Raw genomic sequence first — 26,480 nt, forward strand, 5'->3', positions numbered from 1 at the left:
CAGGTTGGTTACGGGAAACAGAAGGATGGTTCCGCAAGAAGGGTTGGGTGGACAGAGTAGAAATAAACTACAAGGCAAGGGGCGGGAACTTGGACATTGCTGTCCGCTTTAGTTTGGGTGGCACTGGTTGCTTCGGGGGCGACGTTTTGTCGTTTCCCACCGTTGCCAGGGTCCCCTAATTGTACCCGCTGGCCTCGTAACGGTCATTTCTCTCCATCACAGTCTCTACTGTAGTCGCCGCTTGGACACGTGGCGATGACGTCATGGGGCGGCGCAGGCTGCCAACTTCATAAAGTGGCGACGGGCCTGCGCGCGATGTATAGAGGCATGCGGGTAGCCCGCCAACAGGGGCCAATACTCGGCGCACACCTGGTTACTTATTACTAAAGACCAGAAAAATTCGCGAATTCATTCGGCGATAGGCTAGAATTCAAATACATATAACTTTTAGATAATTTGGCTATTGGCTTACTGTTCATTTGGACGAATCTCAACCAATTATAAACCTTACCAAAGAAGGATCGAATCACAGACAAACCAGCTGAGACGAAACAAAAGTCGGCAGCCAATGAACTTGCGTTATTTGCCCAAGTGTACAGGGAAATGTGCAGTCTATACTGAAGGCCATCGAAACCGCGAATTTTGTCAGGGATCTACTTATTACTAGACAACTGAAAAATTCGCGGGTTCATTTCGCGATAAGCTAGAATCCAAATACATTTGCCTTCCTTGCTGCTTCAGTGATTGGGCCACAGTTTATCTGAAGGACTCTGAACCAATGATAAACGTTTGACAGAAGAAGTATCGAATCACAAGCTTCCCAACTAACACGTGTCACGAGTTAGTAGCCAATCAGCAGGTGTAATCTGCACAAGTACATAGAGATCATGGAGTCTATCCTAGAGGTCATTGAACACGCGAATTTCTCCGGTCCCTATTTATTACAAACTCTACACGATACTTTACACACGTAGCAATACCTTGAAAATTCTCTTAAAATTCAGAAAGTCTCTTATTAAAATTTTTTTTTAAAGGTTATGCGTTTTCTTCTGTTTATAATCTTGCACTGTCAAAAAAAATTATTTTTGGAGCCGAGAAATAATTTAAATAACATTTTTTTAGGAAAATAAACTAAATGTTTGTTTTTCTGTTATGAGTTTCCCTTACATGTACACATATACTTTATTTCTAATCTCTAAACTCTGTTATGTTTAAGTTAAAATTCACTTTTATAACGATGGGTGCAGCGGTATTTTCCCCTGAATATAAATGGGACTTAATAAGTTAGACTTCTTGCCTGTGGGAACAAGTATTTCTTAAAATTTAATGGCAATAGTTAGAACTGTTTTTGAGAAACACAGATTTGTGTTTGTGTGGGGGGTTGGGGGTTTGTGGTGTGGGGTTGTTGGGTTTGTTGGAGTGTGTGGGGGTATTTGGAGGTGTGTGGAGGTGTGCGAGGGTGTGTGTGGTTGTGTGAGGGTGTGTGGGGGTTTGTGGGAGTTGTGTGTGGGGGATGTGTGTGGGTTTATGGGGTTGTGTGTGTCCTTTTGAAAGTCAAAAAGTAAAACGCGACGTCTCACACTTACGAAAATAAATAAACGTAAGTAAAAATTCATCTGTAAGTATGTTGCACGCTGGATGCTCTGATCTGGCGTGGCCTGAAGGACTCAGGGCTCTATTAGAGCAACGACAGAGTAACTTACATCATTAGCAGTCTGCCAAATTGCGGAAGATTCAGGAGCAAGCCGATTAGATTGATAACTCGTATATATTGGTATGGTCCTGTAAAATGCTACCTAGGCCATAATTAGAGACTTGAAAAATTCGCGGATTCATTTCGCGATAGGCTAGAATCCAAATACATTTACGTTCCTTGCTGATTCAGTGATTAGGCCACAGTTTATCTGAAGGACTCTGGACCAATGAAAAACGTTCGACAAAAGAAGTATCGAATCACAAGCTTCCCAGTTAACACGTGTCACGAGTTAGTAGCCAATCAGCAGGTGTAATCTGCACAAGTACATAGAGGATCATGGAGTCTATCCTAGAGGTCTTTGAAAACACGAATGTTCCGGTCTCTAGCCATAATATTTTTTTTTATGTGTAACATCTTAGATCACGGTCTGCGTCATTTGGTGGGAGTAATTACGTGAATGGAACGGAAGTCGCATTGGACGGAAATGTGTAACCATGGTGCTGCCATCTTTGGCGGAATGCACGAACTAAAGCTCACAAAGTAGGGTAATGCATATTTCGCGACAAGATTCCTCGACTAACTGAAATTTAAAACACTGTAGCATCGTCTGTGTTTCCTGATTGGGTCTCTTTATTTCAGATACATGTCGATTGTTACAAGACCAATCACAGTAATTGAGCGCGGAAGCAAACGCGTCATGAGTGGCCCGGTCAAATAAGGCAACGACTTCTCTCGCAGACGGCCGCCAATCAAAAGGAAGAAACAGATGGTGTGGGTGTACGTTGTTGCAGTCTAATATGAGTTCAGATTAATTCGCGAAAAATGCTTGCCCCTACCACAAAGCCAAAAATAAACTTTATATTATTAACTGTGTAATGAATAGGGAACGGAAAAATTCGCGATTTTAATTACCTCTAGAATAGACTGAATGATCCTCTATGTACTTGTGCAGATTACACCTGCTGATTGGCTACTAACTCGTGGCACTTGTTAACTGGGAAGCTTGTGATTCGATACTTCTTCTGTCGAACGTTTTTCATTGGTCCAGAGTCCTTCAGATAAACTGTGGCGCAATCACTGAAGCAGCAAGGAAGACAAATTATTTTGATTCTAGCCTATCGCGAAATGAACCCGCGAATTTTTCAGGTCTCTACTAATGAATTTTATCAATATGGGTAGTATTTTAATAAAATTCCTTGTCGAAAATAAGATCCAAAGCCGGGGTTAGTATTTCTTCAAATCACTTTACCTTTTATCGGAACCGTTTCATTATATAGTTTAAAATTTTGTTCTGAAAAAGGAATGATTCAGTAGTCGACGTAGATGCTCCGGTAACGAATTGAAGCGACGTGTGCGGAAACTACGTGTGATTCGCATTAAAAAAAGTAGTTGAAAACATAATTTACGTCTATATTTATTACGCTCGTCATTATTTTAAAGAATTATAATTTAAAATTCGTGTCCGAGTTTCGTATTATATGAGTACTTGCAACATGAGAACACACGAATTTGCTGGTTACCGAGTTTAAATGTTACACATCTCTGGAGACTACTAACATAGTCGCTCACAAGTTTTTTTTTCTACCAAAGGCTGTTCGTTAACTGGTAGTTTAGAGTTTAAAATCATTATAAGAGCGGTTTTTATAACGACTTTTAAGCATGAACGTAGGCGTCTTGTGTGGGTAGTTGACACGTTTTTCAAACTGTAAAATGTTGGAAATCTTTACTGCACATCCCATCCTTATTCACGTCAAAATTTTAGAATGATTTTGTCGCGTCTGTTGGGGCAGGAATTTGAAGGGGGGTATAGAAAAGTAACTCTCCCGGTTTTGTCTGCGATTTGGTGTTAATCAAATCAAATTTTGTTCGCAGGCTTTCACGGCCGTTGTCTGAAGTGGCTTGGCTTGTGGGGTTGTAGCCGACGTCTTTGGCGGATAGTTCACCGACGTTTCGGTCGACATTGCAGTCACCATCATCAGGGAGCATTTACCTACTGGTAGAGACCTGAAAAATTCGCGTGTTCATTTAGCGATAGGCTAGAATCCAAATACATTTGCCTTCCTTGCTGCTTCAGTGATTGGGCCACAGTTTATCTGAAGGACTCTGGAGCAATGGCAAACGTTCGACAGAAGAAGTATCGAACCACAAGCTTCCCAGTCAACACGTGTCACGAGTTAGTAGCCAATCAGCAGGTGTGATCTGCACAAGCACATAGAGGATCATGGAGTTGTTCGCCGCAGACGCGGCCACGACCCAGAAGCCAGCGGGCGCGCGGAGGCGGCCAGGCGGAGGCAGGTCCGGACAGGTCCGGGCAGGCGGGCCGTGACGTCACGCGCCGCGCCAGCACTGTATAAGGCCGGCGGCGAGCGAGAGAGCGGCGCCGCCATTGGGCCGCGGCGCGAGACCACGTGACCCCGCGAGGCCGCCTCGTCGCGCCGCTCAGTAGCCGAGCGACCGTCGCCGCGGCATGACGGTCACGAAGAAGGGAGCGACGGCCGGCAAGGCCAAGACGACGGCGCCTGCGCCGGGCGCGTCCAAGGGCGCCGCCTTCAGGACGACGGTGTCCTCCGACAAGTCCAGCCTCACCAGGGGCCTCCAGCAGTCCTCCTCCAGCAGGTCCAAGCAGTCCTCGACCCAGAGGGCCGGGCCCTCCTCCGGCGCCGAGTCCAGCGGCTCCCAGGCGGGCGGCGCGGTGCTGGACGCCACCTTCGTGCTGGACGCGCCGGTGGTCGAGGTGGTGAGGACCGTGTCCTCCGCGGCGGCCGACGGCGTCGTGCGGTCGCGGTCCTCCACGGCCGTGCTGGTGCAGGCCTTCATCGAGGAGGAGGTGATCTCGCGCGCCGCCGAGGAGCTGGTGCGGGGGTCGGGCGAGAGCTTCAGCTCGTCGTCGCGCCAGGAGACCCGCGGGTCCTCCGGGCCTGTCCCGGCGACCAGGGTCCTGCGCCGCGGTGACACCCAGGGGTCGACTGTGACGGACGACGCGCACAGCTCGACCGTAGTCCCCGCCGGCGGCCTCGTCAGCGAGAGCTACAGCGTCGTGGAGAGCTCCTCCCGCGAGCAGGTGGTCAGCGAGACGGTGGAGCACCACACCACGACCACCACCAGCTCCAGCTACCAGCAGGAGCTGTCTGGTTCCGGCAGCTTCCAGCAGGAGCTGTCTGGCTCCTCAGGTGTCCAGCAACAGCTGGCCGGCTCCTCGAGTGTCCAGCAACAGCCGGCCGGCTCTTCAAGTGTCCAGCAACACCAGACCAGCTCTTCAAGTGTCCAGCAACACCAGACCAGCTCTTCAAGTGTCCAGCAACACCAGACCAGCTCCTCAAGTGTCCAGCAACAGGAGACCAGCTCCTCAAGTGTTCAGCAACAGCTGGCCAACTCCTCGAGTGTCCAGCAACAGATGGACAGCTCCTTGGGTGTCCAGCAGCACCAGACCAGCTCTTCAAGTGTCCAGCAACACCAGACCAGCTCCTCAAGTGTCCAGCAACACCAGACCAGCTCCTCAAGTGTCCAGCAACACCAGATCAGCTCATCAAGTGTCCAGCAACAGGGGACCAGCTCAGCAAGTGTCCAGCAACAGCTGGCCAGCTCCTCGGGTGTCCAGCAACACCAGACCAGCTCCTCGGGTGTCCAGCAACAGCTGGCCAGCTCCTCCAGTGTCCAGCAACAGGAGACCGGCTCCTCCAGCAACGTCCTGGACCAGACCTTCGTGGTGGAGTCGTCGACGGCGCAGAGCGACAGCCGCACCTCAACGAAGGCGTCGACTACGTCGACGACGACCAAGAAGACGACGTCGAAGGCCGGCCGGGACAAGGACCGCCTGGGGCAGCTGACGACCCAGTGCAAGGAGATGTGCATCTGCGAGATCTGCACGTGCGGGTGAGTGCTGGGCTCCACCGCTTCTTGGGTTGGCTGGTGCAGGTCTGAGGCGACCTCCTCAAGATGGAGTGATCCCCGCCAGTTTTTATTTCACGTATGTGAATCATGTTGAGATACGTACCTACTTTGTACTCATTCTCATATTTCTTCAAATATAAGATATCAGTTGTCGAAGCTCATCAGGGTATACCGATACTTGCGCAGAAAATATTTTACGTCTGTCAATCATATTGAGATACCTACTTTGTGCTCATTCACAAATTTCTTCAAACATAAAATATCAGTTGTCGAAGCTCGTCAGGGTATACCAATACTTGCACAAAAAATATTTCACATATGTCAATTATGTTGTGATACATACCTACTTCATTCTCATATTTCTTCAAATATAAGATATCAGTTGTCGAAGCTCATTAGGGTATACCGATACTTGCACAGAAAATATTTCATGTCTGTCAATTATGTTGAGATACGTACCTACTTTGTACTCATTCTCATATTTCTTCAAACATAAAATATCAGTTGTCGAAGCTCGTCAGGGTATACCAATACTTGTACAAAAATATTTCACATATGTCAATTATGTTGTGAGACGTACCTACTTTGTACTCATTCTCATATTTCTTCAAATATAAGATATCAGTTGTCGAAGCTCATTAGGGTATACCGATACTTCCAAAGAAAATATTTCATGTCTGTCAATTATGTTGAGATACGTACCTACTTTGTACTCATTCTCATATTTCTTCAAACATAAAATATCAGTTGTCGAAGCTCATCAGGGTATACTGATACTTGCACAGAAAATATTTCACGTTTGTCAACTATGATGATACATGTAACAAAATTAACATAAGCTATTTAGATGAGTTTTTAACTAACAGTTGCGATTTTCTTTTTCTTCCTGGTAACTTAATGTCAGATTCAAAATTTAAACTCAAATTATATACATGTAAATAAATTATTAGAAATTCAAGCTGTAGGGGAGAGCTCCATTTTAAGGAATCTTATTATTTTGTCTGGTGGAGGGGTTAACGACATCCAGTGATCTAACAGCAACCAGCGATACACAAAGTGTCCTGTCAAGTTTCAGATGTAGTTTGAGAGAATTTCTGATTTTCAGAAATTAAGTTTAAAGCTTCTGAGAGCGAATTTTTCAAACCAAACTAACATTTGCTGGAATAGTGACCACGCTTTACCATGAAGTTTTACCCTGGTTTTATTACGGAGAAACTAATTTTAATTAAAAATTTGTCTATTTTAGACAAACATAATAGTTAATTACCTTTGATAATTATTTAAAGAATTTCTGGATAACCTCAAACGTAAAAAAATAGTAAAACAAACAAATATTGGGATAATTTATGGATCGGATCGTAACATCTGTAAATGTTTGTTAGCGACAGCCTACAGAGTGGTAATCGGTCAACTCATAAATAACAGTTATTCATTAAAGGTGCGGTAACAATATTAATTTCCCACTTGACTTGTTTCGCGACTTTGTGGTTCTGTTCACGTCACCAGACTACCTCTCACAAGTTACGTAACGTAATATGATGATGGCCAAGTTAGGTATTACCTTTGAAGCTATAATCGCAGGAGAATTCCTGGAAAGAAATGCTTATAACAACTGCGTGAAATGAAAGTTAGATCTGCAGCAAGATGGCTGATACACAACCAATTAAAAACTATCTGAAATACAACTAGCCAGGTTAACTTAAAATTTACGTATTTTGTGTAGTGAGCTAAATATAATTACTTTTTTTAAATATTGTTACTTTTTGTGTATTTTTATTGTTTTTTCATTGCATCGTCTAAAATAACCACACACTCAGCGTTATAATTATTCACGTAACAATAACCAGATCCACCCACAATTTAATTTTTTTTAAATAAATCTTAATTTATAAGTTTACTGTCTGAAAATATTTTTGTGCTGAATAGGGCAGTTCGAATAAATGCTTGTATACATAACTGACAGTGATATAAGCACCATAAAAAGGCCATGCTCTTATTTTTTTCATGTTTTTATTTCTGGCCAATAATGCACCCAGTGTGGTCGAAAAAAGGGACAGTTGTCCCGAAGTGGTAAGAATATTGAACTGGAAAAAATATATACAAATAACAAATTTCAAAAAAATCTTTTTAACAGGTTAGTTGTTGGTATTCAAGAAACCCTGAAAGGAACTTTTTAAGAAATACACAAACTGTCTCATCTATGAGCAGTATAAGATCCTCCTCACACATAAAAGATATTGAAATCCTAAAATTTATTCTGCTCTGTTTTCATTCCTTGTTGTTTTGAGCCAGACACGCCCTTGTTTGTTGTCACGATAGTCAGCGCTGCTTCACACACTTGTGCTAACAAGGATGACTCACTCAGCGCCGTTCAGTTTGTGTGGTTGCAGCAAGCTGACTTAAATGACATTCTGTGCCAGCTCAGCGGTAAGTTACCGAGTTTCAAATCCATGGACAATAATAATTGCTATCGGTACTCGGATGGTGTAAGGTGTTTTGTGTTTTATGTAAGAACACACTATAAATCCGATCGCTAGCTTATCAACATCTTCCAGTTACACCTCAGAATGAATAAAATTATAATAAATTACAAACGATACAATTATTCTCTTTGAGTATAAATATTATCCTAGAGTGATCAGGAGATATATGGAATACATTAAATTTCCCCCCCCCCCCCTTTTTTTTAGCCTGTCGTATGGAATATTTCTCATTGTCATTATTGGATTGGTTCGTTGCGCGACATAATTCTTTACTCTCGTATTCCGTCGCAGTGAGATAAGTTATCATTCCTAATGAATTATGACTAATGCCGCATAACGTTCGCTTGAACACACAGTTTGGTCAAATCAACTTTTTATATTAAGATTTTGAGTTCAACAATTACAATTTTTGACTTCGGTTGTGTTTGACGGGTAGAATAAAAATTTACAATGAAAAGCTATTTGAGAATAGTTTTATTACAACAAGGCATGTCTTTTGATGACTTTTTTTTTAAACACTATTAAAGGAAAAGGAAAGATGTAGTTTTCAACTGACACTCAGAAATGTGAATGCATTTTGTTTTGTTTGAAATAATTTTTTTTAATGATTCAAAATAATCCAGACGTTTATTTAAAAATAAGTACACACATGGGACTTTATGTAGCTATTTTGGGATTTAAAGAGTATTTCCAGCGTCGAAAAATTATGGAAATGCTTTAATATTAATGTTCGACGCTTGCTTGTCTATGTGGTCGACTAAGTCTGAAAATTGTAAATTCCAAAATTGTTAAGAGGTTAGGTGTGTGTGTGTGTGTGTTTGTGTGTGTATGTATGTATGTATATGTATATGTGTATGTATGTGTATATGTGTATGTATGTGTGTATATATATATATATATATAACATAATACCTGTGATATCTTTGAAACGTGTTTACGCGCAGTCATATTTTTTTCCTGAACGAACGTTATATTTGATGTCGAAATCTAAAAACCTTTACACATTGAAGGCTCTCGCATGCGTGGTGCTAGAAGGATTCTACTTGGAATGTTTTTTTCTTCTTCTGGCAACTCGGGTGACAACGCAACAGTTTGATAAATATGTCGCGCCGCCGTGACTTCAGCTCCGGAAGACAATCTGTTGAACAGTTTGAAGCGCGCTGTTGAAATCCCCGGGGCTGGAACAGTTAGTGACGTCACGCCGCCTGCTGTCCAGCTGTCTCGCTAGGAAGGGGTCTGGAAGGGGACTGGAAGGTGCCTGGAAGAGGCTGTAAGGGGGCTGGAAGGGGGCTGGAAGGTGGCTGGAAGGTGCCTGGAAGAGGCTGGAAGGGGACTGGAAGGTGCCTGGAAGGTGCTGGAAGGTGGCTGGAAGGTGACTGGAAGGGGGCTGTGGGAGGCGTCTTCCAGGCAGGCACGCCCACCTGCGTGGAGACACGTCACAGCGCCAATGTTAGGCTCGCAGCTACACACGGTGCCTCTCGTTCCAGGACCTTCAAACACCGAGGAACCTGTACACTGTTTCAATGTTTTAACTTTCTCGAAATAAAAAATATTCACATTGCCTACGTGCTTGAATAATTAGCTGTCAAAATTTAAATTTGTTAACATATGTGGGGCGTACAACTAAGAAGTAATAAAATGTAAAACAGTACTCAAATATGTTTGGTATAACGGCAATGCTACTGGGCTACTTTAAGATATTGTTGTAATTTCTTTCTGAAATTTTTAGTTAGTTTTACCTGGCTTTACTACAAACCTCTTAAATTTGTGAGGACTTTGACAGCGAAGCAAAATAAAAATAAGCTTTTGAAATAGAAATGCAAACATGTATCATGAAGTAGCCAATATCATTACCTTTAAAACTACAATGTTTCAGTTCTGTAACCCATTTAATTCTTATTTGTACGCCCCCTAAACACTAAAAAATTAACTGAATGTGTTATTTATGCAAAAAAAGTGTAAATGCACGTATTTTTTCATTTTGTGAAAGTTATTCTATAGGAATAGTGTACAAGTTTGTGATTAACGTAAATACAAAATCATGACGTGATATATGAGGCGCCTACCCGTTCACACATATAACTTTATATATTTAAGTAGTTTATTTTAAGGGGCCCGTCTACTAAAGGGTGTATTTGTGTTAGTGAGATGTGATGATAAGTGTGACGCATGCTAGGGTTTCTAACGCGGTATCGCTTCTAAGCAAACGACTCTGAAGGGCGTGCAGTCTTCTCTTCTTGCATTGGAAAACTATGAAAATTGAGCGTTAACCATAACATTATAAGGCGGAGAAATAAGGACTATGTTGAAATGCAATTCTTTTAGGCGCTATCAATAATCTGTACCTGGCGTTTCATCTCTGAAATCTACTCTGAAAACACGTGTTTTAGTCTTTTTCACTCTCCTAAAAATATGTTTAAAAACGAAGCACGGGAAAAGAACCACCCATCCGCCATGAGCACATTCCTAAATGTTTTTTTTATAAACAGACACCGCTCGGGTATCTTGAGTGGTTTCCAAATGGCGTGGTTTGTTTTGAAGCTCTGCACACCGTGTGTGTGCCCAGGTAGGCGAGGCTCTGTAACGAAAAGAATTCAAAAAATACACTGAGGATAGATAGATGGTTATGTTTCCGTATTTCATTTTTGACGTGACAACGTCTAATAAATCGATGAACGCCGGCTGCACGCACGAAAAAGTGTCCCGTTACGCACATTGTCCCGTTACGCTGTGTCCCGCTACGCTCATTGTACGCTTGCGCCGCATCTATCTCTCTTCCACTCGATTGGAACAAACATCGATTTTGACTTTTTTTCGAGGCGCATTAAACTTGAAACACTCCCATTCGTTTCCTACTTTTCCTATCATCGTACTATCCTTAACAGAATAACACAGATTGGAAGAAGTTAAATAGCAAACATGTATAAAAGTCAAGGACGTAGGAACCAGGGGGGACAGGGGGGACGTGTCCCCCTGAACTTTTTGGGTGGAGGGGACTGTCCCCCCCAACTTTCTAGACCGTGATATTTTTATTTTATAACATTATTCCGCATTACTGTTATGCTATTTGAATAAATAAATAATCTAAGCAATTTTAAGCGAATCGGGTACCGGGTACACCTATACTTATCGTCTGTGAGTGTATTTTCACATTCCTTGAATAACCTTAAGTATTTCGGTATTTTGTAGTCGTTTTGGGTGTTAGGAGTAGTGGTGTAGAAACATGTGTTGAGCAGTAGACCAGAGAGTTGTAGATGTAGAGTTAAACTACTTATGTGTGCATTAGCATTTCATTTTATCGACAATGAAAAGACGAAAAACCGTTTTAGCATATTTTTCAATAGCCAAAAGACAGTGTGAAGATGCTCATGCTGAAACTTCGTCGAACGGAAGTGAACCAGTAATAAGTGGAACTGAGGTGAGTAACAATCTATCATGAGAAAAATTCTGGTGGTACAACACATTATAAAATTGATTATTAATTATTCTCTTTGTAATAAAGTGGCAAGAACAAGTGTGTGTTTTGGGGGAGGGGGGTAGGAGGCGGTTTTGAATTACAACTAAACCATTACATTTAACACTTAACTCTTAACTGTAATTTTATAATTTGTAGTCTTAAGTTTCTGTCCCTTGCTGGTAGTAACTCATCCTTAAACATAAAAGAGATAAAGTTAAAAGTTTGACTTAAGGATTTGTAAACATTGAAATAAAAATGTTTCTTTTTATAAAGTCCACACAAATGTAATAACCTATTTAACGGCTATGCATACATAAACAATTCTACTAACAGAACAAGTATTCATGTAAATAAAAAGTTGTCCTTTTCTTAAAAATGCTGTTATTATAAGTAAGTAACCTGGTTCGTTTCTCAGTGGGGTCATCCGAATTTCGGATGTGGAAATTATGCAGACTGTTAGTGGAATGATGGAAGCAGTTACTCTGATAGAAGACTCAATCAGCAAAATGAGATCTGAAGTGGAATTTCAAAATATACTTACTGAGGTAAACAGTTTTACTACAGAGCACAACTTGAAAGAGTTGCAGTTACCAAGACAAAGGAAACCACCGAAACGTTTCACTGGGCCAGCAGATGCTTTTGAAGCAACAACCGTTGATCAATATTTCCGCAGAGAGTTCTTCATGATGGTCGATTCTGCTGTTAGTGGGCTGCATTCCAGATTCAACCAAGAAGGCGTAAAGAAAATGCAGAAGCTGGAAGACTGTTTGCTCGGAGAAATTTGTGACGAGCTAGCAAGTTATCCAGAAGTGAATTCTCAGTTACTGAAGACTGAAGTTGAACTATTTTTGAAGAAGCATAAGCCAAAATCTGTTAAGGATGTATCAAAAATACTATTGAACTCTGTGCTAGAATTTAGGCAGCTGTTTTCAAATATAGAAGTGGTTTTGAGATTGCTGCTTGTTGTACCCAGCTCTTGTTAAGCTGAAAGAAGTTTCAGCTCTCTACGAAGGTTTAAACATTATCTCAGGTAGGTATGTTTGATTTTTTAGTGAAACCTTAACAAAATTATTTGGCTTTAATAAATATTGTTTTTGTACTTTCATGTGTCGGAAAGTAATTACCATTAAATTTAATTTTTTAGATCAACTATGACACAGGCAAGACTTAACCATGTAGCTGTACTACATGCTCATCAACATGAGCTGGACGTACTTGATTTAAACGTCATCGGGTCTCAATTTATAATTAAGAATGAGAGACGGGGACATGTGTTTGGTAAACGATAACGAGCTACAGGCAGTCGGTAGTACAGCAGAAAGACTTTAATACAAACAAATATATGCGGTGTTATTTAAGGTATCGAATAGTGACGTGTGCTGGAGATTTTAAATGTGTAGGGCTAATCAGTCAAAGTAGTCATGACATAAGATGTAGCCTATTAAGTGGATAAGAAGGCAAAGTTTATGAATTATAAACAATTTGTTTCCATATTTCCATGTGTACATGTTTTTTTTTTTTAAATTTTATATTAAAAATATCTTAAATCAATAAGTTGTAGAAAAAAATTATAAAAATATCATTATGACTGTAAAATAATACTATTTAATTCCATTCTGCCAAACTTTATTTGTAAATTATGCACTCATAAAATTTTATCTTAAGGAAACAATAATAATTTTAACATCCATGTACCCAATGGTTAGATACAAAAAATGCTTAAAAAGCGCTATTTTGCAATTTTAAAATCAAAATTTTCCGGTGGAGGACCCCCGAACCCCCCGTCTTAGTAAGAGGGGAATGGGTTTACATGACATCAAAATCATTATTTGTCCCCCCCAACTTTATGAACACAGCTACGCCAATGATAAAAGTTATAGTTAAAATAATCTTTTCGTTAAAGTAATAAACATATTTTAATTAATGAGTGCAAATAAAAGTAAATTTATCAATTAAATTGTAGATTTAATTTCACTCCTTCTTTGTATCCATACAAAATAGTGATAATTCAATAACAATGATTCAATTTTATTCATAAAAGTATGCAATCATTTCATCAATGTTTTGTTATGACGTTGTCACGTTTAACAATCGTTCGTAAACCGACTTTACAGACAACCAATTTTTTTTTTTTAACTTTATTTTTAGAAGATTGAAAATGGGTAATATAACATGTGTTTTTGGAATAATCTTTCGGCATGAAACTTCCTGTAGAGATTTTTGGAAGCCTTCAAGAACCTTTCATTACACCTTTTTCGTTATTTCTCCGTCATCAAATGTTGTAGTAACAGTTCAATCCAATAGTTGCCTTATGAGCAGAAAAAAAAACTGGACGGCCAGTTCATATCGGAGATACCGCGATAGAAGCGCCAGCAAATGTCACTAGTAGAGATATACTATAAAAATTAAACTAAATTTAATTACTTCTCAACAAAGACTTTAACTCAAATAAACACAGAGCTATTCATGATTTAAAAATCTGAATTTCCGTAGAAACTACGCCATATTTCGACTTCTGAGTTGTACATTTCGTTGTAGACATCCAGTTTTTTTTAATGTTTTGTTAATATACCAAAAAAAATTTTTTTTTCGTGTCTAAAGTAGTTGAAATCAGTGTCCCTAAATTTACTGAGATGGTTGTAAATGTACGATCCCTGGATAGTTCGTAAGCAACTTTCTGCGCAGTTGCTGGAACCCTAGGGGGGAGGGGGGGGGGTTGCAAGCCGGACAATCACCCAGGACCCCGCGCAGATGTTTTTCATTTTTATTTTACTGTTTGTCCAGCTTGTTCTTTATAAAATAATTACATAGTTGGGAAAAGGAAAATCAAAATTTCATTAGCATGTAAGTAAATTAAAGTGCTCGTTAACATAAATTTCAATTCATGATTTCATATTGTAAAAACTTTCAAATATTTTATTTCCACTTGTAATTACGTGATTCCACCGGAATTCGATTTTAAGAACCTATGAAACCGACCTGAAGATAATACATCAGAAAAGAAGATCAACATTCCTTGAGATACATTAGCTAAACAATTAACTAATCTTTAAAGTTCCAGGTTGACTTCAAATTTTGTTTGAAAGAGTTAATTTTTTTTCAAAATGGGGATGGGAGGGCCTCCGTGAAGGTGAAAATGCCAGGGCCGCGAACTGAAAGTGAAACATTGTCAAGAGGCCGAGCTCACGGCTGTGCGCCGCCAGGGAACAGGCTCGGTGCTCATCAGGGGCGTATCCTGACAAATTTGGTAACGCATGCAATATAGAATACATCCAAACACACCCCCCCCCCCGGAAGAAGGGGGCTCCGGGGGCCCTCTCCCGGAAAATTTTGGTTTTCAGGGAGCAAAATGGTGCTGTTTAGGCAGTTTTTTGAAAAAATAATTAAACATAAAACTGGTAACAACATTAAATTTTTTGTGATAAACTTAGAGAGAAGAATTAACAAAGATATCAAATTGTCACTCACCATGTATTTACTTATAATGGAACTCGGCTCTGCGGTTTTTCCTGCAGAACTGCTCCGTGACTTCGTCGAAAAACGAGTTGCGGGCTTTCATCTGCACCAACAGATCTTTTTCTATGGACATGATGGAGAGTGCAGACAAACGACTTTGTCCTTGCGCATTTCTTGTGAATGATTTTATTCGTCTTAGTGCAGAAAACGAACGTTCTACGGATGACGATGTAGCAGGAATAGTTGAAACCATTACACACAGTTTATAGAGTTCTGGAAGTCCACTTTGGAGTTCATTTTGATACAGGAAATGGTGCATTTCTTGCACTGTCTTTCCCTCAAAATGTTTACATGTAAACATAGCACTCAATTCAGATTTCAGCCTAACAATATCAAAAAATTTTCCATAGAGTGTCCTTAATTTTTGAAATGCCTCCTCGGGGAAAACATCTGAAAATGTTGAGAATTTTTTTGAATCAAACATTTCAATGAACTTCAAATCATGCAACGATTGAAACCGAATATTCAGCTGCATGATTACTGTGTCCAAAATCTCAAGGTACATCCTCCTAAAATCGTCCTTTACAGTGGCTTCTGAGCAGTTTCCTTTTCTTTTCTTCCTTGCAGGCTCACAGTCAGATACGGTTTCAGTTTTCAACCATATTTTATCAAAACCGCAATTTCTCTTTGTGTTTAGCTTATCCTTCAGAGCTTCAACTTCTTTGCTGCAAAATGTAATGTTTAAGTATTTTGACTGCACAATGTTAAATGTAACATCTGTCAACGAAAATAACTCTCCAAATACACACAACAAGAAGTTGAACTGAAAATCCCGTAACATCATAAGAAATCCACGAGCTTCGTTAATAGCAGTTGTGGCCCAGTCTTCCGGATTTTCTAAAATGTGCTCGTACAGTTCTTCAAGTTCTACTTTATGATCAGCGACAGTCTGAACTAAGCGACTTGAATAACTCCATCTTGTCGGTGCAAGTTTAGGAAATCTCTTCTGCACTATAGTGTCTAATAAATTGGTTCTTTTTGAGGAATGGACAAAAAAACTGACAAAGCCGCTAAGGTTAGCAAAAAACACTCTACATGCACTTATACATGAAACTGCTTGCGATAACACCAAATTCAACTTGTGGGCGTAACAATGTACAAATACAGCATGAGGAATCACTTCTCTAACTTTTGCCTGCACACCATTCAAATGTCCGGCCATGACCGCCGCACCATCATATGTCTGCGCGACCAGTTTGTCCTTACATTGAAATACTTCAAGAGTGTCTATTGCAAGTTTTGCTAGTGCCTCTGCTGACCTGTCTCCACTGACATCATAAAAGCCTACGAACCTTTCGTATACTTGCCCCTTGTACACATATCTTAACACTGTTGATAACTGTGAAAAATTTGTTACATCACATGTTTCGTCAAGCAAAATAGCAACAAACGTTGCTTCTTTAATCTCATTTTTTATTTCCGAAATCATTACATCATTGATACTTTGAATTAAATCATTTTGAATTATTGGTGATAATCCAGTGAACACAGAGCTTGTAGACAAGTGGACTCTCAATTTGTCGTCAAACTCAGCCAACAAATGAACTAGCTCTACATTATTGCCTCGATTGTTAAAATCACTGTTTTCCCTGTGTCCTCGAAATGACAGTTCCTGTTGCCCTAAAAAGCATGTAGCTGCAGTCAGTCTCTTCAGTATTTCCCGATTCTGTTTTACAGTTTCATTGTGTTTTAAAATGCTTGCACGTTTCTGTGAATCCAGTTGCAAGTCACCCCTACTTTTGCCGAATGTACCGAGCGATATCCACGCATGTATATGAGAGACTGACTTTTCATGCCTTGAAATTGCCGTGTGCAAATTATTAAGATATGAATAACCCCGGTCTTTACTGTTCCAGGGTGATTTTTCATTTGCAAGCAACAAACATGGCCAACAGAAGAGTTTTGTTAATGTTTCACTGCCACATAACCACACAATTTTGTTATAAAGCTCAGGATTAAATGTCCGTACAAAATTTTTAGTTTTGTTATCTGTTTTTAGATTACTAAGCGCTGGCGTCGGGCGCCCGTTTTTAACGATTTCTAACTTTTCATCAAATGAACATGATTGAAAAGGTTTATTAAAAATAGTCTCTACGACGTCATTTTTACAGTTATTCATCTTGCAAAACTACAATTTTACAACAAACTTAATTGTAAACTTATCACTAAATCACTAACCATCACACAATCTACTCCTGTTCATGCTGAATAAAATGTCACCTTCAAGCACCTGCAACCTCCCACGTGACACATAAGCTTAACACAAGCTGCGACAAGCACCCACGCCGCACACATTAAGATTGCAGTGAAAAGGAAAAATAGTAAAATTAAGAGTTGAATTACAACTAAATGTGTCTACGAATGTTATATAATTCTAACCCAAACATTTAATAAAAAAAAAAACCGACTGAACAGACACTAAATGGACTGGTTCGCGGCCGCGCTGTGTTACTGATCAGTGAATGCAGAAGCAACTAGTGCATGCATGCGACCCCGTCTTCGCGAGAGTTGGTAGTGACGTCACATCTGGAGAGTGGCTGTTGAGAACACCACAGCGCCGTACCGCGGCAATCTGAGGAACTATTACAAGTATCATTCACGCTGTAGTCAATAGGTAGCGCTAATGCATTTGTTTGCCACACGTCGCACAAATCGTGAACGGAACGAGATTAGCTATAAAGAAAAGGGAATAACTTAAGCAGAAAACAATTACAGAACTAAAAAGCGAGATAGTGATCAATGCCACAATGCCCATAAAATATTAGTTTCATTTAGAGCATGCACTGCATGCATTGCACTCATGGAGAATACGCCCCTGGTGCTCATACATGAGTCCCGCCGGGGATCGAACCCAGGACCCTCGCCTCGAAGACCACGGCCGCGGAAGTCATGTGTCGTTTGCACGGAGGCTGGACCGACTCAGCGTCTGTTAGAAGTTGTGGACTGGGACCTGATTTAGAAACAGAAACCAGTCAGTCAGCCAGGCTGGCTCGTGGGACGCAAACCCTCACAATCCCTCCCTGCGCCTGACAGCCTGTTGCGACCGCGAACAAGCACTTATCGGGATTGTTTCCGAAAGCGGATACGACGATAGTCCGAGGTTTCAACACTCACTCGCCTCCATTGTCTGCGAAACAGTTCCTCGGTTTCCTGTAGCTCGGATCATTACGTAACCGACAACACGCGAGAATTAATGCATTTCTATGCCATCCTTTGGCGAACAATTAAATACTCGTTAACTAATTATGAAACGGTTAATAACTACTGAGTACTAACAGGGAAACGTTTTTGGACCGCTCCACGCAGTTACGAATGGAACGGTGTCAACAGTCTTCCAGTGAACTGTCATTGATTGGCAGGATTTTAAGAGAGTTTCGTATTTAGAGCACTGTTATAGCTTACACGAATAACTGACACTCATGATTTTCGTTCTATTTGAAATTATAGTCAAATTACGTAATTTATTACAAATAATGTACCCCTGATAAGGGAAGAATTCTTTGTTTTTGCAGTAAACTCGATATTTGCATAAACTACATTATATATTCTGACTTTCCTATTCTGTGTTCCGTTGTGAACATGCCAGTGGAAGGAAGAATAGTGTTTTTGCTGTGGTGTACGAGTTTTATAAGGTTTTGTTAACACTCTGTAGAATTTATCTTCAAATATAGCTAACGCATTTCCTGTATACTTACGAAGGTATTAGTATATTTACTAAGATCCCCGGACAATTTTTAACCAGTATTCGTCTTACATTTAAGGTGAAAATTTTTACATTTTCATCACATTCCCTCCCAAGTGTTTGGTAATTTTGAGGTTTATTTTAATTCTCTACGTTGCTTTACAAGACATATTATAGTTGATAAAGTGCGTCATCCACAAAACTGATAGAAATGCTTACAGTGTAGTAATAAAAAGGGTAATAATATCGCTGTATTCTACTCCTTTACAACAATTATCTAATAAAGTAAACTAAGCAGTGAACCAATTTTTTTTTATCACAGCTGGCCTATGCGGGATAATATTATTAGAAATTACGGTTCAGACACAACTTATATTTGAGAAAATTAAGGTTATTTGTATAAAACAACGAACAGCAAAAAATCAATTTTTAAAATACTAATTGTAAAAAAAAATGTTCCCACGACCGTCTTCAATGCACGCGTTTATTTTTCTTATGAAAAATCCGTTCTAATACTTTTCGTTGGCAGAATTTAGTTGTGTATGCGAAAATTAAAAAAAAATTCATACATTTGACTGAAAACCCAGCGGAACTGTTTTGCTGGTACAAAGCAGCTCATGAGGCAGAACTGTTTTGCTGGTACAAAGCAGCTCATGTGGCAGAACTGTTTAGATGGTACAAAGCAGCTCATGAGGCAGAACTGTTTTGCTGGTACAAAGAAGCTCATGAGGCAGAACTGTTTAGCTGGTACAAAGCAGCTCATGAGGCCGAACTGTTTTGCTGTTACAAAGCAGCTCATGGGGCAGAACTGTCTTGCTGGTACAAAGCAGCTCATGGGGCAGAACTGTTTTGCTGGTACAAAGAAGCTCATGAGGCAGAACTGTTTTGCTGGTACAAAGCAGCTCATGAGGCAGAACTGTTTTGCTGGTAGAAAGCAGCTCATGAGGCAGAAATGTTTTGCTGGTACAAAGCAGCTCATGAGGCAGAACTGTTTAGCTGGTACAAAGTAGATCATTGGGTAGAAAATGTTTTGCTGGTACAAATCAGCTCATGAGGCAGAACTGTTTTGCTGGTACAAAGCAGCTCATGTGGCAGAACTGTTTTGATGGTACAAAGTAGATCATGAGGCAGAACTGTTTTGCTTGTACAAAGCAGCTCATGAGGCAGAACTGTTTTGCTGGTACAAAGCAGCTCATGAGGCAGAACTGTTTTGCTGGTACAAAGCAGCTCATGAGGCAGAACTGTTTTGCTGGTACAAAGAAACTCATGTGGCAGAACTGTTTTGCTGGTACAAAGCAACTCATGAGGCCGAACTGTTTTGCTGGTACAAAGCAGCTCATAAGGCAGAACTGTTTTGCTGGTACAAAGCAGCTTATGAGGCATAAGTGTTTTGCTGGTACAAAGCAGCTCATGTGGCAGAACTGTTTTGCTGGTAAAAAGTAGATCATGAGGCAGAACTGTTTTGCTGGTACAAAGCAGCTCATGAGGCAGAACTGTTTTGCTGGTACAAAGCACCTCATGAGGCAGAACTGTTTTGCTGGTACAAAGCACCTCATAAGGCAGAACTGTTTTGCTGGTAAAAAGTAGATCATAAGGCAGAACTGTTTTGCTGGTACAAAGCAGCTCATGTGGCAGAACTGTTTTGCTGGTAAAAAGTAGATCATGAGGCAGAACTGTTTTGCTGGTACAAAGCAGCTCATAAGGCAGAACTGTTTTGCTGGTACAAAGCAGCTCATGAGGCAGAACTGTTTTGCTGGTACAAAGCAACTCACGAGGCAGAACTGTTTTGCTGGTTCAAAGCAACTCGTGTGACCCAGTGCCTCTAAGGCAGAGCTGCGAATAGCGCAGTTGCAGCTTATCGCGGACATGGAGCTTGTGAGAGATAACGGGAGGTAAACAAACACTCAAGAACTGTAAACAAAGGCGTGCAGCAGAGACAAATCCTCCTGCAGCCGTCGTCATCGCTGATAATGTCACGGGCTCACCTCCGTGTTCATAGTTTTTTTTGTTATTATTTTGCTCTAATAGTTATTTCTGATTTGAACATAATACCTCTCTTGCGTTTGTTGTTGTCACAAATATTTACAGTATTGTAAGCTCGCAATTAAACCAACGAGAATCTGTTCCACAAATGTTTTTTAATTCCACCAATAGCAATAAGTAGGGACCGGAAAAATTCGCGTTTTCAATGACCTCTAGGATAGACTCCACGATCCTCTATGTAATTGTGCAGATTACACCTGCTGATTGGCTACTAACTCGTGACACGTGTTAACTGGGAAGCTTGTAATTCGATACTTCTTCTGTCGAACGTTTTTCATTGGTCCAGAGTCCTTCAGATGAACTGCGGTCCAATCAATGAAGCAGCAAGAAAGGCAAATTTTTGGATTCTAGCCTATCGCAAATATTTCAGTTCTCTAGCAATAAGTTATTTCACTGTCTACACTGAGTCTAACGGTAGCATATTACTAATATGTTTAAAGTAATGTTCAGCATAAGGATCAAAATATTAAATTAATGAACTCAGAAAATATGCTCTGTTATAAAAATATATTTCATCTATTTTTATCTACAAACGATCCCACCGGACGGAAGAATTAGAATTCTGAAAAAAAATAGGACAAAAATTATTGAGAGACGGGAAAAATAAGTTTTTTTTTAACGTATGGTAATGATTTGATTTTAAAAAATAAATGTCAAATCCTACAATTTAAAGCACAACGGAAATACGTTTAAGCATAACCTCCCCCGCGCTCGCCGTTAGAGAAACATATAACCTGTTACGGTTGATTGACCTTAGTTTTTGGGTGAGGGGTTTGGTGAGGGGTGGCCGGGAAAGGCCATGCTATTTATTGTGTTGAGATGTGATAATGGGGAAAGGAGGATAACATACACCAATGACTATGGTACATTTACCATACTATTAATTATTTCATACTATTTAATTATGGAATTTTTTGACATGATAACGTCTTATAAATCGATGAACGCCGGCTGCACGCACGAAAAAGCATGACTCATTGTCACGTTCCGCCTGAGCCGAGCGTGCAAGAACCGGCCAACTACCGTGCGAGATAATCTTCTATAATATCAAACAGGTTAAGGCGGGCTTTTTAAAAGCATCAATATAAAATGTTTTATTTATATGTCCAATCTCGTCATTTCAAATTAACAATTTATTGACATTGATTTATTTCAGTTTATTTCTATAACTAATTGTTCGTGATTATATTTAAACAAATTATTTAAATTAAATTTGCAAAAACATATAATATTTGAAAATTAAAAAGTATGCAATTTTTCATCAATGTTTTCTTATGACGTTATCACGTAAAATTATCGTCCGTAAACCGACTTTACAGGCAACCCCCTTTTTTCACACAGAGTTAAATAAACCAAACTTAAGGGCGTGCCTCCCATTTCAGGTCAAGATTTTATAAGTTATTTACAGTAATTACAGATAAAATTGTAGACTTGTTTAATTGTTTAATTTTACGAAATAAAAATATACACAGCGCATACGTTTTGCATAATTAGCTGTCAAAATTACATTTTTAACGTTTTTTGGTTGTATGAATAAGGAGAATTTAATTTATTCCAGAACTGAAACTTTTTAGGTTTAACTGCAATGCCACTGACTACTTCAAGAAATGGTTTGAATTTCTTTCAGAAAATATTAATTAATTTTACCGGGCATTTCAAAATTCTCAAATTTGTTACGATTTTGACAGCGAAGAAACATGAAATGAGTTTTTGTGATAGAAATGCAAACCATATCATGAAGTAGCCAGTGGCATTGCAGTTAAACCTAAAAAGTTTCAGTTCTGTAATAAATTAAATTATCCTTATTTGTACAACCCAAAAACGTTAAAAATGTAACTTTGACAAATAATCATGCAAAAAGTATGCGCTGTATAATTTTTTTTCATTTCGTTAAAGTTAAACAATTTAAAAAAGTTTAAAAGTTGATCAGTGATTTATAAATATAAAATAATGACCTGATAACGTCATAAGAAAACATTAATGAAAATTTGCATACTTGTTTAATTTTCAAATATTATTTACAGTATTTTTGCAAATTTAATTTAATCACGAACAATTTGTTAAAATGCCCGCATTAACCTTTTTAATATTATAGAAGATTTTCTCGCACAGTGGTTGGCCGGTTCTTGCACGCTCGGCTCAGGCGGAACGATACAATGACTCATGCTTTTTCGTGCGTGCAGCTGGCGTTCATCGATTTATAAGACGTTATCACGTCAAAAACGAGTGACAAAGTCTGCCCCCCCCCCCTCTTATCAAGCCATACATACTGTATGCAGATCTTCAGGAAAAACATCGTGTTTTCAAAACTACTCAAAATAATATGAGTGGTGTCTGCCTACGAAAAGCATTTAAGAATACGCTGAGGGCCGAAGAGTACTTTTGATTTCGGATTACGTTTTTAAACTCTATTTTTAGAAGAGTCAAAATTGCTGAAACGTGAGTTTTCAGAGCAATTTTTATATGTAAAACAACCGGGACAGATTCTTGAAATCACTTGAGGGCCTTGCATTATACCTTTATCTTCTTTTCTCCGCCATATAATGTTACGGTCACAGCTCAAATTTTACTTTTATCCTGTGATGTGAGACGTCTGAGCACTTGTTCAGAGCCTTGTGCTTAGAGGCTATATCACATCCCGCCTCACCAACACACACATACATCCCGACCTAACGGCCCCCTTCTGTACTCGCCAGAGTCGTCTCAGCTGGTTTGTCTGTGATTCTATAGTTCTTTGGTTGAAGGTTTATAATTAGTTGAGATTCGTCCAAATGAACAGTAAGCCAATAGCCAAATCATCTAAAAGGTATAAGTATTTGAATTCTAGCCTATCGCCGAATGAATTCGCAAATTTTTCCGGTCTCTAACTATCAAATCATTCGGTTTGCAGAGCGAAAGGATAAACTTTAGGTTAGTGAAACGGCTCCGATAAAAGCGAACAAGTCTTGGAAGTATTAATAAACCCCGACTTTTGACCTAATTTTCGACAAGGAATCTTATTAAAATACTGCCCATCTTGTTAAAAATTCATTAAAAAAAATTTATTGTCCGTAATGTCGGTTTACGGACGATAGTTTAACGTGACAACGTCATAACAAAACATTGAGGAAATGATTGCATACTTTTATGAATAAAATTAAATCATTGTTATTGAATTATCAGTATTTTGTATGGATACAAAGCAGGAGTGAAATGAAATCTACAATTAAATTGATAAATTTACTTTTTTTTGCACTCATTAATTCAAATATGTTTATTACTTTAACGAAGAGATTATTTTAACTATAACATTTATACATGTTTGCTATTTAACTTCTTCCAAACTGTGTTATTCTGTCACGTCAAAAATAGTTTAGTTAAAGTACTAAATTTAAAAGCTACTATTGAAAAGTCCGCCTTAACCTATTTAATATAATAGTATATTCATAGGCCAATCGAGTGGAAGATAGATGCGGCGCAAGCGTACAATGAGCGTAACGGGACACCACGTAACGGGACAATGTACGTAACGGGACACTTTTTCGTGCGTGCAGCCGGCGTTCATCGATTTAGTAGAAGTCACGTCAAAAATTAATATAACAAAGATTCCCGTTGGCTTTGTGAACTTTGTGGTTACACATTTCGCTTCCATGCGACTTCCGTTCCATTCACGAAATCACTCGTACCAACCTCCGCATGCCGAGAGCCAAGATCAAAAACAAAAAAACTTATTGTAATTAACAATGGTATAAAAAAGTAAGGTTTGTAATGTTATCAAACCGGGTACAATCTTGCAACAGTGGGTGCCATTTACTCCGCACTGATAACTAGAAACCGGAAAAATTCACGAATTCATTTCGCGATAGGCTAAAATACAAATAGTTATACCTCAGTGCTGCCTCTGCTATTGGCTCACAACTCACCTGGATTACTCTGGGCCAATGAGAAACACCCGACCAAAGCTTTATCGAATCTCAGGCTGCTATGATGGGACGTCTCACAAGACAGCAGCCAATGAATGGGTGACATTTGACCAGAATAAGCAGAACTATGGAGTTCATCCTACATGTCATTGAACCCGCGAATTTTTCCGGTCCGTACGTGATAATGATAACTGAGAGTGAGATTGTTAGATTTCATTGAATTCCATGCGTTGTGGCTGCAAGCTTCGTGTGACCGACTGTCAAATGGGGACGGAAACGTGTCACGTGCACGCTAATGCAGAGCTACGTGGCGGCGTTATCTGATAGCGTGCACCGTGACACGTGAGCCGCTGTGGAGTTATTGTGTCCCTTATCTTGCCCGGCAGCTTTTAACAGACACTGACCCTGTGAGTAGGAAATTGAGTCAGCCGGCTGTGATTAAACACCCCGACATGCCTGCTGCATGCAATCACCTTTTCATCCTTCGGTGTAATCGGACTGGTAACTGCGCGAACATTAGGGTTTTTTCTTCTTTTTAAAGTATTAAATTATTACATTTTTTAAAGTAAGGTTAATTCTTTAATATTCTGTTAGTTTTAATCATTGTCAGCTGGAAAAATTCCAATTTATATGTTGGGACTAAATTAAGTGAACAAAAAAATGTCAACAAAAAAACTGTGTAGAATAAGCCTTATTTCCACTGTATTTAAGACGTTTTTAAGTGATGGAATATGACATTATTAGAGATGATATCCGTTACAGGAAAATCCGACTTCTTTTTATTTTACTTCAATTCATTTCGGTCATGCCCGGCGGGCCGACACTAGAGGAACTACGAAGCTCTTGTCTGAAGTTAGTCCCTATGTCTTGACCAACCTTGAAATAATGCACCAACCCGTATGTTTTAAAGATAGAATTTGTATTGAGCGAAAATAACTGTTTTCCTATAACTTGAACAAAATGTTAATTTAAATTTTTAAATATTTAATGGTTTTACAACTATTGAATTTTATTGTATCTAAATTATTATCTTTGAAAGATTTGTGCAATGGGAGTGCATTACTTGATGTAAACTTTTGGACATTCGCTATTATGCACATGTATGTCTGTAGAAGAAAACTACAAAAAACACAAATGACAAAAACGCAAATTAAGCAAAAAAAAATTGCTGTTGTCAGGATATAAACACCACACAATACTCCACAACAGGAATATGGTCAACAAACAAAGAAAAAACAAAGATAAATGGACTAACAAATCTAAAAAAAAAAAAACACAAATGATGACGGCACAAAAATACCGAGCCAAAAAAAAAAAAATTCAGCACAACAGTTCAAACGAGACAAAAACACAGCAAAACGAAAAGACGGTACAAACACAATAGTTTTCCAAAAACAGAAGAGAACGAAAATAAAAACCCACAAATGATGACAGCACAAAAATATTGAACCCAAAAAATTCAGCACAACAGTCAAAACGAGACAAAAACACGACAAAAGGAAAAGACGAAACAAACACAACAGTTTTCTAAAACAGAAACAAGCGACGTTTCGGGAACTGCTATCTGCTCCCGTCCTCAGGCAGAGACACACATGGTACGAAAACACAGGTGCGACTGATAAATACCCTCATTTTTCCAGCCCCTACAACGGAAGGAAGAAATTAAGAGTCGTGATTTGTTCGGATTGGTATCTGATGTACACACACACGAGAAGTCACCACCTTGCAGTCAGTTGGCAGCATGCATACGAAGGGAAAGTAGGCCTACTTGACGGACGGATGACGGATCAAAGGAGTCATGCTGGCTTCC

General features: G+C 39.5%; 1 protein-coding gene across 2 annotated transcripts in view; it reads left to right on the plus strand.

Annotated features, from left to right (window-relative positions):
* The first annotated feature begins 4,072 nt into the window (after positions 1-4,072).
* The window catches only part of LOC134540213 (titin homolog), a 134,038-nt gene continuing 111,630 nt past the window's right edge, over positions 4,073-26,480 (plus strand). The window contains exon 1 of one of the 2 annotated variants that reach the window (XM_063382804.1): positions 4,073-5,569. In XM_063382804.1, coding sequence (XP_063238874.1) covers positions 4,164-5,569 — 1,406 coding nt within the window. In that variant the 5' untranslated portion in view covers positions 4,073-4,163. The remainder of the gene's footprint in view (positions 5,570-26,480) is intronic. The other variant, XM_063382805.1, reaches the window with a different exon arrangement.

The sequence above is a fragment of the Bacillus rossius genome, chromosome 16 (assembly GCF_032445375.1).
Source record: "Bacillus rossius redtenbacheri isolate Brsri chromosome 16, Brsri_v3, whole genome shotgun sequence".
NCBI lineage: Eukaryota > Metazoa > Arthropoda > Insecta > Phasmatodea > Bacillidae > Bacillus > Bacillus rossius.